General features: G+C 41.5%; 1 protein-coding gene and 1 long non-coding RNA gene across 2 annotated transcripts in view; one reads left to right on the forward strand and one right to left on the reverse strand.

Moving 5' to 3' along the window:
* LOC310846029 overlaps positions 1-13777 on the forward strand; it is a 128198-nt gene that overhangs the window by 85012 nt on the left and 29409 nt on the right. The gene's annotated exons all lie outside the window — the stretch shown is intronic.
* DNAJB11 (DnaJ heat shock protein family (Hsp40) member B11) lies at positions 519-13756 on the reverse strand. Its single transcript, XM_083741938.1, has 10 exons — positions 13556-13756; positions 9879-10035; positions 7675-7772; positions 6006-6138; positions 4235-4377; positions 3636-3718; positions 2765-2822; positions 1935-2046; positions 1596-1755; positions 519-882 (listed from the first exon to the last, which is right to left on the reverse strand). The coding sequence occupies exons 1-10, from the start codon at positions 13621-13623 to the stop codon at positions 818-820; spliced, it is 1077 nt and encodes a 358-aa protein (XP_083598064.1). The 5' UTR covers positions 13624-13756; the 3' UTR covers positions 519-817.

The following is a 13777-nucleotide window of genomic DNA, read 5'->3' on the forward strand; positions in this document are numbered from 1 at the left end:
TGTCTGTTTATGAACCACAGATTACAAATCCATACATATTTGCTATAGTCTATAAAAGAAACCCAGTGGTAAGTACTGCTGCCACTCTTAGAAATGCATAGTAAGCTGACAAATTTTTTCATGGACAGTGTCATGTACTGCAGCAATGCTTGTGCAGAACGAAATGCAAAACTGTGTGGTGGCAACAGCTACAGTACACTTCCACAGTACAAACAATAGGAAGTATCTGGACAGTTGTCAAACCCCAGAGGACAATGCAGAAAGCAAATGAAATTTCAACTGCAGAGATAAGGGTTTCTCATGCCTCAATTCCATTAGAGTGAGTGATAAGAGGACTAGGTATGTACAGAAATTAGGAGACTGAAAAGATTTTAAACCCATATTTTCCAAGCTGGGCCCAAGAACCAAAAATGCTAGCAGCAAAGAACCCATTAGTTTAAAAGTCTGAAACAGAGACAATATAAAGTAAAACAGAGGAATAGGGAACGAGTTATGAAAATTCACTCAGAGGGGCAAGAAAAAGTAACATCAAAATATATTTTAAAACCAGAATTTCAAACGTGGTACGTGTGTTAAAACGCCTCACATTTCTCAACTGCTGGAGCCTGATTGCTCCAGATAGAGCACCAGTTGTGTCCCAAATAAGGAAAATTCTTTTACCGTCTTCTGATCTGTCCCCAAATCACCTTTACTATTTGTAAAAATGGAGGGCTCAGCAGTCACTCCAACACCCCTCAGCTTTGTTCTACAACAACCAGAAGACTGCAGTTCATAGCACTGATTTCTCTCACTTGCAACAAAGTTCATTTGTCACCACTTAATATCCCTGCAGTCCATTGTACACCTTCTGCACTGATGCCTGTTTCAGCAGTTGTTTGAGACCTGCAAAAGATTGAAAAAAGTAATAACCATACAATGTTCCGAATATGTCACAAGGAGGAAAGAAAATCAAATGAATTCAGGCTCTTCCAATTTTAAGCCAGCACATTCAGTTTCGATATTTTGAGACCAGCTCACTCAAAACGGTTTTGAGAAAAACTCCCAGAATGATGTCTACGCAAATAGTTCCCATAGAAAAACAGATATGCTACAAAAGCAATAATATTACCTTGGTTAATAACTAAAACAGACTAGGAACAAGCAAGATGTCTGGAAAAGATTCCTGACCTGTTTTTAAATTTCACTGTTTGAAAAGTTAGCAATATTTAAAAAATTGTACAAAGCAGCAATGGCTGCTCTCCTCCCTACCATCCCTAGTCTTCCAGAACATACCCCTGAAGAGATCCTGTCACTTTTGTCACAATGTCTGCAGTGGCTGGGACCATGTTATAGCCAGAGCAGCCCTTTCTGACAGGCTGCAGCAAACTGGTTGAATCATTATCTTGCAGCCAACCTATTCTAATAGATGGCATGCCTTTCTGAACACAGAATCTTAAAACTGGAAAATGACAGAATGATACCCACAAGATGGACACTTAGATGACAAAGTAACTTCCAGATCTCAGCATGAAGAATATATCAGTAAATGGAATTACTGATCAAACCATTTGGGATTTTACCATAGCAACACTATTCTAGGATACATAGATACAAACCTTCTCGTTGTTCACTTGTCAGCTGCTCTTTGGGAAAGTCTACATCAAATGTAATTATTAGAGAGCCTTTAATGTTATTGTTGTCAAAGTTAGGAAGACCTTCTCCTTTTTTCCACAGCTTGGCTCCAGGCTTTGTGGTTTTATCCCGGGCAACATGCACCTGGTAGATGGGAGTGTGGTGAAGAGTTTACAAGATTAGCATTTGTGACTAGATACCTTGACCCATCAGCAACAATCCCCCCCACCCATATTTTAGTGTCAACAGATGCAATTATCATGGAAATAACATAGGAGACTACTCTGAAAATGTATTATTTCAAATAGAAAAAACTGCCTTACCTTATGCCCATCTAAATGGGCAATATCCATTTCAAAACCCACAAGAGCCTCAACCAGTGAAATAGTCACATTTGTATATAAATCGTCTCCTCTTCGCTCAAAAACTGGGTGCCTGTAGGAAAGATGTTAGAAAAAGATGTTAGAAAAAAATATGAATGAAGGTTTGTGAATTATCCTGTAAGTCTGTCACTCTTGTTGCAAAAGGCAATAAATCCACCTCAGTCTTTGCAGGAGGGGACAATTTTCTATGGGGATCATCAAAACCTTCTGCAGCTTAGCAGGTGGAAATATTTATGCAAAGCAGTTTTACATCATGATAAGAATGAACCTGACCCCAGTATGCTTGTGTCATTTGCTCTAACATAGTAGGGAGGTCATTTGTTGAATAGCTTTGTTGAAGTCATGAAAGGGGCAGGCCTAACTCTATTGCAGTTACTCTCACAGATCCAAAGTGAATATGCAAGTCTTCTGCCAGGAAACATTTGTCTTATCCAGGTCTTGGGTAGCAAGGAGAGTAAGGTACTACTTGCTTTAGAATCTTATCCATTTGGATAACTTCACACACACTCCTGTGTGCCCCTCCCCATTCCCCAAGGGAGGTCCACACACAATATGACAAGTACTATTGTTAGGGAAATAATTTCCTCATTGCAGCACTTAATTATATGTGTTACTTCCCATACAGGGAATACATGCATCAATACACATATGGAACACTTCGTCTATCAACATAATCCAATGAGGTTTGTTCAGTGACTAGTTAATATATGATTTGGGGGGGGGGGGGTTAATTTCTGGGTAAACAAGGCAAAAATAACTAAGCGACTTACTTGAGAACTTTTATTCGGAAGCGTAAGTCACCTGGCTCTCCATCAACATGTGGTTCACCTGTGGAAGTTCGAACATGGATTAGGTCTGGTTTCAAATCCATTTCACTTCCCCCACATGAAACCCAAAGCCAATTCTTCCCTTTAAGCTTTCCAATAGTCACATGATCCAAGAAAAAGATGTTTAAATAATTCTATCCTGCTCTTACACCAAAATAGGATTGTATAGTAGCTTACAGATGATACACGCAAAAAATCCTCACTCAAGTCCCTGCCCTCATACTTACCGTCTACAAAGTAATGACAAAAGTGAAATGGATTGGATGGCAGAAAGTAAGTAAACTCAGGTACAAGTTATTTGAAATCTAATGACTAGTTGGGGTGAAAGTGTTCAAGGAAAAGAGGTGCCAAAAGTTGATGGTTTCTCAGCTGTACTGATAGTGTGGTCTTGTCTTCGTTCTCTTCTCTGCTGCAGCCTGACAGAATAGCTGCTGCCAGGTGTCAGGAGAAGAACCCTGACTTATTAGCTGAGCTAATGGAAACCCCGCATCCCTTCCTTATTATAGCCTAATGCAACTGGTGCCATTGATGGGGGCATGGCTGCTGCCCATGGCCAATTGGAGGCTCTCCACCAGAGCATCCTCTGGAACTGCCATTGCTAAGATAGCTGTGGGGATAATGTTCTGTGTAGATAGTGCTGAGTTAGAAGAGGTGAATCTTTACTGCTGTTCCAGCCCCAAAATAGGTTCTTTCAAAAAGGAAACCAATTTGAAAAATCAACCAGCTTTTCTGACAAGTTCTACCCCCCACCCAAGTTCTTTACTACCTCAGACCCAACAAGATATTAACTCCAGATAGAAAGGGAATATTGTACCTTCTCCAATAAAGGGATATTCCATGCCATCTCTCACACCAGGTTCTATCTCCACTTCTAAGGTTCGTTCTTCATTTACAAGCCTAAGAAACAGGGGGGAAAGGCAGCACTTTTTTTTTAAATGTTTTCTTTCTTTAATGATTGCACTATAGAAGAGATGTTTGCTTTTCTTTGCTATTCAGACCATGCTGTGCAATAGAACTACAGAAGTGTTGGGCTTACTACATTATGGAACCTTGAAGGTACACAGAAACAAGGTGTTTCCAGATGACTCAAGAAGTCATCTATAAGAATGCTGCAGGGAGCATTCACAAGTTCCGTTCCATTCCATTCCAACCCAACAACACAAATGAAATGCTCTATTTTACAGGGGGAAAAATCTATCAGGGAATCTATATTGGTGGGGCAATTATTCAATTTCTAGTCAGCAACCTTGGTTTTCCAACAATTTTTCCTTCCTTCTTTCATTCCCATAGATGAGCTACACAATACACCACCATGTGGCTCAAAGTGGTAATTCTCTCTCTGTGCTACTTTCAACAGCGATGCATAATTGCAAACTATGCATGCACCAAAGAGCCAGAGGACCTCAGACTCACTTGACATTGGGGCATTCATCACAAACTACTTCTTGGGTCATCTGGAAACGCCCTGGGCCTAGCTGAGTTGTCCTCATCTCTTGCCGGCAATTGCATTTCCGCTTTCCTGGTGCCTGCCTTGCTACTGGTTTGTTTCGAATAACCTGCAGAAATATAAAGAACCAGAGTCTCATATTCAGATTATACACATGAAGCACTTTAGTCTTGATGGCTTGAGTAAAGGCACACATTCCACTTACCTCAGCTTGCCACCTTAGGCTTTGCAGCTGGCATGTCACATATATAAGGACAAAACAAAGCAGTCTAGCAGTAGTGAGAGTGCTGCTGCTACCTCTAACAATGCTTATATATTTGGTGGGTGGGACTGGTTGTCTCTGTTGTATTAATGGGCAGTATCCAATGCACTCTGTTTGTGCAATGGATCCCTCCTGCACCCTCCCCCAATCTATTTTGGAGGATTGAGGAGACCCAGAGAACAGATCTGGAGGGCACACAGGGGGGATTCCATTGTGCAGCAGAAATCCTTACCCTGATGGAACAAGTCAGTTAGATGCCAACATATCCTAATTTAGGTATGTGTCTGAAGAGGTGTTTTTGATAGCTGTTGATTGGTGAAGATTAAATTATGTATTTTAAAATGTGTACAGTGGTACCTCAGGTTACATACGCTTCAGGTTACAGACTCTGCTAACCCAGAAATAGTGCTTCAGGTTAAGAACTTTGCTTCAGGATAAGAACAGAAATTGTGCTCCGGCGGTGCGGCGGCAGCGGGAGGCCCCATTAGCTAAAGTGGTGCTTCAGGTTAAGAACAGTTTCAGGTTAAGAATGGACCTCCGGAACGAATTAAGTACTTATCCTGAGGTACCACTGTACCATGTTCCTTTTATTGTATGTTGCTAATGTTTTGAATTGTAAAGTTGCCTACACCTTTTCTGCATAGGTGACTCGTAGGTTTAGTAAATATTAATAGCAATCTTGACCTACTTATGAATACCAAAAGCACAACTTATTTCAACGATTTGTGAATACCTGCAGCAGTTAGAGCAGGAACCCACAAATTTGGATAGGGCTTACCAGAAGCCAGCCCTTATTTGTGTCCAGCTCTGGTTGTTCCCCTCTGAATCCAAAGTATGCTCGAGGATTGAGGGAGGGATTTATCTCCCTTTGCAGAAGGTATAAGCTGTGTTAAAGACTGTTTCTGAAAAAGCAACAGTAAATATGACCCAACCGCTACTAGCAGTCTTCTTTTTTTGGCATCACAGTCTTGTTTCACCTCACACAAAACTCTCCAGAGGGCAAGATGCAATTTGAGTTTGTTGCCACTTCCTTCTACACACACTAGAAGTAGAAATAACTTGGCAGCCTGCTCAGTAATGACGAAAGGCAGAAAGATCAATTAGCAAAAGCTTTAGTTAGACCAGTAATATCGCTGCAGCTGTTCCACTGGAACATTAGCACTACCAGCTGTTCCAAAGGAACATTAGCAATACCCTCAAGACTAGCTCAACGAGCACTCAGGTGACAACAACATTCTTCACTGTATGGTCTGTTAAAGGCACAAGTGCCAGGAAAGGCAGAAACCACAAACTCTCAGTAGCAATACAAAAGTGATAGTGATTTGCTACTTTTCTGTATGCCATTCACGGGAAGAATAAGCCTGATGCCAATTTTCAGTGTAGACTCTCATTTATGTTTTGACAAGAATATTTAACTTCCATATCCCCAGAACTTAACAAAATAATAAGATGAGGAGGCAGATTGGCAAGCTTACTTCCACAAAATTTCCTGAGTACACTTCTTCCAGTGTAACTTCTAGGTCCACAATGATATCACTTCCTCTTGGAATGTTCCTATCTTGCTGACGAGGATTACCTCCAAACATGAAACCAAAGTCTCCAAAGAAACTGTAAAGAAACGAACCATCATTATTAAAGAGAAAAGAGTAATGGGCCTATTGTGGGGCTCCTTCAAATCAACTGGTAGGAAAGTATGCATGAAAGGGTTAATTTCATCAACTCAGAATATTATCAGATTTGTATCACCTTCCTGAAAGGAATCTCTTACCAATTTGAGGGATAACTTCTGTGAAGAAATAACTAATAAAAACAGGAAGAGGAGCTGCTTGCAAAAACAAAAGCAAACTGCACTGAGACAATCAAATTGCAAAAATTGAAATTTGAAAAAAGCTTACAGGGGCAATCAGAAACAGCTCTATTACTCAGTTTTGCATAGACTCTGAGCCCCCTTCTCAGTAAACTTTGCCTGGTCTATACATGGGTGGGTCTGCCTACTCTTCTACTAAATGAACAGTGTCAGAACAGGAAGGAAAGGGATGTATAAAACCTGCTTCACATCCCAGAGTGGGTTTTTAAGTGCTTGTGCCCTCTCAGGGAATGAAAATATTACAGAATATATCTCCTGAAACGAGAGGTCTGCAAATTTGTGCATCGTTACAAAATTGATACACACGTGGACAGGGAAAACTATATAGCTGGCTTACTGATTTTTATTTATTTAACTATTTTAAATATCTTGCTTCAGAGCATCTTACATAAAACCACTGATATTCTCAGCTTTAACATTGCTTCTGAGAGCTGCAGAGATTTAAGCATATCCACATGCTACCTCCAGAAAATTATTTGGAACTGCTAACATGATAACAAAAGGCTGCTGCGCCTTGGAAATAGGAAGCCATGATGCATGTTGGAACTGGAGAGCTACTGTGAATTCTGCCATGGCTTCTGCGTCTAGAGGGTTAACAGCTCCAAGATCTAAATATGTTTCTGCCAAAATGAAGCAAACAAGGTAATCTCTGTTCAAGTGGCCTTGATATTTGGAGGAAAACTTTAACCCTATCAATATGTGAAATCATTGGGGGGAAATCAGACCCAGGGGCCAGAGAATTGGGAGAGTGTTTTCTACCTTTGCTTTCACTATCTGGAACTTGGAAAACAAATGTCCTGCCTTGGCATACCCCTTGCATGTGAACTGAGCCAATGTTGGGCCTCTCCTCGTAAGGAGGATGAAAATGTCCACATGAAGGACCCATTCACATCAAACAAGAAGCTGATGATTCAGACATTCTAGATTGACTTTCAGATCCCCTTGGAAGTGATTGCTCCAGCAGAAATTAAATTTAATTGGTTCTGTCTTCTCAGTCACAAGGGACTTAACTCTTCCCTGCCTCTTCTATAGCTGATTTTTTAAAAAAGAAATATTCACTTGTGTGATATGGATTCAGTGCAGTGTCTACTCACCATGACAGACTTCTATTGCTGTAATATATTCTTGCACATATCACTCATTATGAAAGAAGCCAGAGAAGAACCTCAAGACAATAAACTACAGCAATAGTGTTGGCTGCAATGAACTACCAATGATATCCCTTCACTGTAAAGCTTGTAATGTTGTGCAAATATGGAGAAATAAAACAGACTTACTGTGAAAAAATATCTCCATGAGAACTCTGGTGACCCTCTTTCAATCCCTCTTCTCCATATGCATCGTACTGCTTTCGCTTTTCCTCATCTGACAATACCTGCAGGAGATAACAGTGAGCATCTATGTATCAGGCAAAACTTTAACATAACTGTTACAAAGCAGTGAAATCTGTTATTAATTGGTTCCACTTCAAGTTGAAACATGTTCCACTGATTTCTGTCAGGAAAATGCCTTCAGCAGTGGCCTTATGGCAGCCTAAAATGTTTGTTTGCTTGATTGCACTTGATGTCTTAAGGCTGATGGAAGATTTTGAATGCAGTTATTCTTGGAACTGCATGGAGACTCAGCATTATAAAACCTTTGAACAATGGATTGTGTCCAATATTGTCACTCAGCTGCCAGTAAGGTTTCAATTAGCAGAATGAGCAAAGAAACATTTTTTGGCAATTTCCCACTGGCAACCCCCTCTCCCTTGGGCTCTAGAAGGTTGGAGGATCCTCCAGAGAAGATTTAGGGTGGGTGCAGGGGGAGGGGGGAATCACAAAAAATTGCTCCTCTCCTTGTTTTAACAATGGAAGCTTTACTGTCAGTTGAGTGACACTTTTTGATATAACCAAATATTTAGACAACAATTTGTGACTTTTATTGACACTGTAGATGAGATAAGCAACAGTCACTGGTCTCCATTCTCAACCTGTAATGCAGTGAAAGCTGTAGAAAGGCTTGCAAAACATTTTTTCATTGTCCATTCTTTATAATCAGAAGATGTATGCCCTATGTGCTTCATTTGCACATCCTATGTTTACACAAAAGCAAGTCATACAAAATTTAGCAACAGGCAAGTTAGGGTTGGGGTGATTAATTGCATATTTAATAACATACTGCAGACTTTAATTTCAGCATAAGAAGCGGTCAACTAGATAAAGCTAACTTGCAAGCTCCTATTGCAATAGTTCTTATTTCTCTAGAGTTCTCTTCCTGCCAACCCACACTACTGTGCATTTCATGTAGCAGCCTGCTCAAGTATCTTGATTCATTGAATTTACAGAGCAATGGATAAACTGTGCGACTGTCAAAAGGGATTCCTGTTCTTCAATTCAGAAAAGAGAGATCTGGCTATCTAGAAAAAGCTAGCAGAAACACGAGGCATGAGCAATGCATAAAATGTTTAGAATTTCATCTGTTTACCTCCCTCTGCCCATAACATTCCTGAGCTTAATTTCTGTAACGTGTCATTCAGTGGTTAGGCCAGTGTGCTTTTTTATCCGTATCAGGAAGATGCACCAGAAAGCCAGGCATGGCCTATCTAACACTAAAATCTCCACTTGTACATTAGCTTGGACTAGCATTTCCAAATACAAGAATCACAACTGTGCTCACTTTGGGCTCCCTGGAGATGTCATCTGGACTAAATATAAAATATTTTGTTGTAAATTCCTTAAGAGGCTTAAAAAAAGAGCAAGCATTATATAAATTTTGTTAAATAAATCCTTCACCTTTGTTCCCAAAAAGCACAATAACAGGCCAACCACAAGCTAATGATTTTTTGTTAACCAGCCATTAACTTCAAGAAGTCCTTTCACTATGTCAATTTTAAGAAAATTGGTAGAGCATGTTAATTCGGCACAGATAAAATGCAGATATGATACATTTTGTTGCTAATGTAAAAACAACAGTATAAAAACACCCTGTGTTTTGTCTGTTTACCAAACTTAAAACCATCTACAGACCATTTTCAAATACAGACGTACCTTGGAAGTCAAACGGAATCCGTTCCAGAAGTCCGTTCGACTTCCAAAACATTCAGAAACCAAAGCGTGGCTTCTGATTGGCCAACTGGAAGCTGCAGAAGCCCCGTTGGATGTTTGGGTTCCAAAGAACATTTGCAAACCGGAACACTCACTTCCAGGTTTGCGGCGTTCGCGAGCCAAAACATCCGAGTACCAAGGCATTCGGGATCCAAGGTACGACTGTATAGGTGTGTCTATAAATCATCCTAAAAAAATGAATGATAGGAAAGGGGATAGAGATGACATTCCAGGAATGCCTATTAATGACACTCTATCATAATCATGCTGCAGTTGACTTAAGACATTGTCCACTTACTGCTCACTCTGCTAAGGTTTTGCCAAACAGCAAAGATTGAAACAGAGAAAGCAATGGGTGCACTTGTTGGGCACAGACTTTCCCCAAATACACCAACCTCATAGGCAGCCCCAAGATCCTGGAATTTTTCCTGCGCACGTGGATCATCAGGATTCCGGTCTGGGTGAAGCTGCAGGGCGAGTTTTCGGTAGGCCTTCTTAATGTCTTTAACAGATGCACTACGGGGCACCCCCAAGATCTTGTAGAAATCTCTCCTAAAAGAAAAATGAAACCAGTTATTGTTGTGCATCTTCTTCCTTTAATGTGACCACATACTCAGGCTACAAGTTAGAGAACAGCAGGAGGGCTCCATTTCCTTCTTCCCCTCCAATATTGTTGCTTACCACAACAATTATAACTTGTAATAAAGCTCTACAAGCATGGCATCCAGAGAATGACAGAAATGGTGCCTCCAAGGATGTATTAGAACTTTCAGCCAGAGAATACTTGGAGGGAAGGTCCTGTTTTAAAAATGTGAGCTCACTGAAAACCACATGCCATATACACAGCCAGTCTCTCTCTAATAGTGCAATCCTAAACACACTTACTAAGGAGTAAGGCCTACTGAACACAGTGAGATTTACTCCAGAGTAAATAAGCTTAAGATTGCCCTATAAATGTACTATGCAGTCTTAATCTACACATTAATAATATGCATATTCCCAAGTGTCTACTCAATGCCTGTGTTCCCTGAGGGGAAAGAAAAAATAAGAGAGACACAGGCAAAAATTAAGGAGCTGATGTGATAAGAAGGCTACAATAGTGTGTTTGTGTGTAGGCATGCATACATTAGTATTTAAACTGGATACCCCTTTGAATATATTGGCAGAAAATGGATGCAAATAAAATGGGATGTGAAGTATATTAAATAAAAGGTGTTACCAAAAACACACAATTACAGTGAGAAGAAAAACAGAAGGCTTGCTTGGTTCCCACTCTTAAGCTTCTGCCATTTCTTGAAAACATTTGTGGTCCAGTAGGCTTTTGGCCTGATGGACTGAATTATTTTAATACAGTACAGTCTTAGTAGACATAATAATAATAATAATAATAATAATAATAATAATAATAATAGTAATTTTTATTTATACCCCACCCTCCCCAGCCAAGGCCGGGCTCAGAGCGGCTTACAAGCAATAATAAAAACAAGTTGAATGATTACAACTTAAAAACAAAATATATATGTTAGGCATTTATTATTTATTTAGGTAAATTTTTATATTGCCTTTCTTCCACTACGGAACTCCCAAGTCACGTACATGCGGTTGCAAGACACACGCTCATCTAGAAACAAACCAAACCCAGACATACTTAGCTCCAATAAGGTGGCTGTATCAGCCCACAGCCATTTATTTTAATTGTGTAAGCTTCCCTGTTTATTGCAATTTCAATAGAAAGGAATGTATAAGCTAACAAATAAATGAATTTCTTGTGGGATTTATGATACTGTACATTCTCAACCAACGTCACTAGAAGGGACAAGCAAACATAAGTTACACACAAACTAACACTGGCTGTGTTTTATCTTGGAGTTCCCAGACCTTATCTTTATTCAATGTCATTTGGGGCAAGCCTACACATATTTACTCAGATGTAAGACACCCTGTGTTCAATAGCATGCTCCTGTACTTTATTTATTATAGATTTATATTTTATATATTTTAATTATTTCAAAAAAATGTACACAGCTTAATCACACCGATCTCTAAGTAGTGTAACCAGGTGACTGGCAAAATTTCAATTCACAATAAAACAAATCAAAATATATAAAAATAATACAAATAGAAAAGGCATAAAAACAAGCCCAACCAAGATAAAATGGATCAATCGGAATTAAAAAGTCTTGAGAAACAACAAGGCCTTTCCCTGAACCCGAAATGACATCAGAGTGAGTCTCTCTGGGAGAACATTCCATAACTGGGAGGCTACCACTCAGAAGGCCCTTTCCCCAATATTCACCCAACTGTACCTCAGACGGCAGGGAACCTAAATAAGGACCAGTGATGAAGATATTAATGTACAGATAGGCACACAAGGATAAGTGGTCCTTCATGTACCCTGAGCCCCATATCATAAAGGGCTTGAACCAGCACTTTGAATTGGACCTTGAAATAGATTTGGAACCAATGCAACTGATGAAGCACAAGCATACATTATCATAATGCCTAGTCCCAGCTAGCAATCTAGCAGTTTCTAAACTGTCTCAACATGTATTTTTTTAAAAAAAATTAATCTGTATCCTTCCATCCATTATAAATTACCGGTACCTCAAGACAAGTAACAACCTCTAAAATTAGATGAAACAAGAGCATAAAAGAAAATATACAGCGCAACCCTAAAACAATTGATCAATCTACCTATCATTATCAAACCATACAGGTTCTTACACCTAACAAAAGACCTGGAAGAAGGGCTAGGTCTTCAGCCTATGCTGGAAAATGTTCAGTGTTGGCATCAGTCAAACATCTGGAACAGTGTGTTTCACAAGCAGGTAGCAATTGCTGGAAAAGCCTTCTGGTGAACCAGACTCCCAAACCTTACTCAACAATATTACCAAAAGCGCCTCCCTGGCAGACTTCAAAGCAGAGACAGCACAATGTAGGGGGAGGTCCCTCTCAGGAGGTTACTGGATCCTATAATAATGCATCACAGTTGTCTAATCTGAGGGTTATCAGAGCATGGATAAGTCAGTGAAAGGTGCTCAATGACAGCAACAACCTGCACCTTGACAATGATGGATGAACTATCCCCAGGCTGCGAACCTGTTCCTTCAGAGGAGACAAACACATCCCCAACAGTACCTCCCCACTTTTTTTTGGATCAGGTCACAGTGTACTGGCCTCCATTCAGTTCCTGCCTGTTCCCAGTGCACCAGCATCTCAACCTGTACAACAATGTGATGTGAAGGGCAGCACCTACTTCTGTGCCACATAACACATCTATAACTTGCCTTTCCTCAAAGGAGCCCAAGGCAGTGGGCAAAGGCCTTCCTCCAATCTCTCACAACAACAACCCTGCGGAGTGGGCTAGGCTGAGTGTGGCCCGTGGCTGAAGAGGGCTTTCAACACAGTCCTGGCCTGATAACTCTGATACCCCAAACCACAGGCGGAAATACACGACTATACAGTGGTACCTCAGGTTACATACGCTTCAGGTTACATACGCTTCAGGTTACATACACTTCAGGTTACAGACTCCGCTAACCCAGAAATATTACCTCGGGTTAAGAACTTTGCTTCAGGATGAGAACAGAAATCATGTGGCAGTGGCGCAGTGGCAGCAGGAGACCCCATTAGCTAAAGTGGTACCTCAGGTTAAGAACAGTTTCGGGTTAAGAACTTAATTCGTTCTAGAGGTCTGTTCTTAACCTGAAACTGTACCACTGTACCAACCAACCGAAACTCCCTCGACTGCACAAGCTGCGAAAGCGGCAGCAAAACCGGCCTTCTTCGTGGTCACCCTGAACGGGGGGGGGGGGTTGAGGGGGAGGGGCCATAACGGCTGTAACCGGGGAAAGGGAGGACAGGATCACCCGCCCCGCGAGGGAAGAGGAAGGCGAGAGCTGCCCCTGTGAGGAAGGGAAGGGGAGAGGTGGCGGCGAGGGGCGGGCGAGACGAAGCCCCCTCGGCGGCGGTGAGGGGAGCAGGGGGGCTCCACCCGACCGCGAGGCCACCTGCCTGTACCGGTGGGGCGGAGCCGTTTCCTCCCGGTCTCTTCCCGCTCCCCTCGGCTCACCCGGCGACGGCGTCTCCGAGCAAGCACAGCAGCAGCAGAAGAAGCCCGCCGAGGGAGCGGGGTGACATGGCGGGAGGGAGGGGGGTCTCTTCGAGCAGGTTCCAAGCGCGCCCCCTCCTCGGCTCCTCTCACACGCCGGTAACCATAGGCACGCACGAAAGAGAACCCGGTGAAGCTAACCGCCCAATCAGGCTCCGACTCGACGCGCGCCGCTGGCCAATC

The sequence above is a fragment of the Podarcis gaigeae genome, assembly GCF_964106915.1.
Source record: "Podarcis gaigeae genome assembly, chromosome: 5".
NCBI lineage: Eukaryota > Metazoa > Chordata > Lepidosauria > Squamata > Lacertidae > Podarcis > Podarcis gaigeae.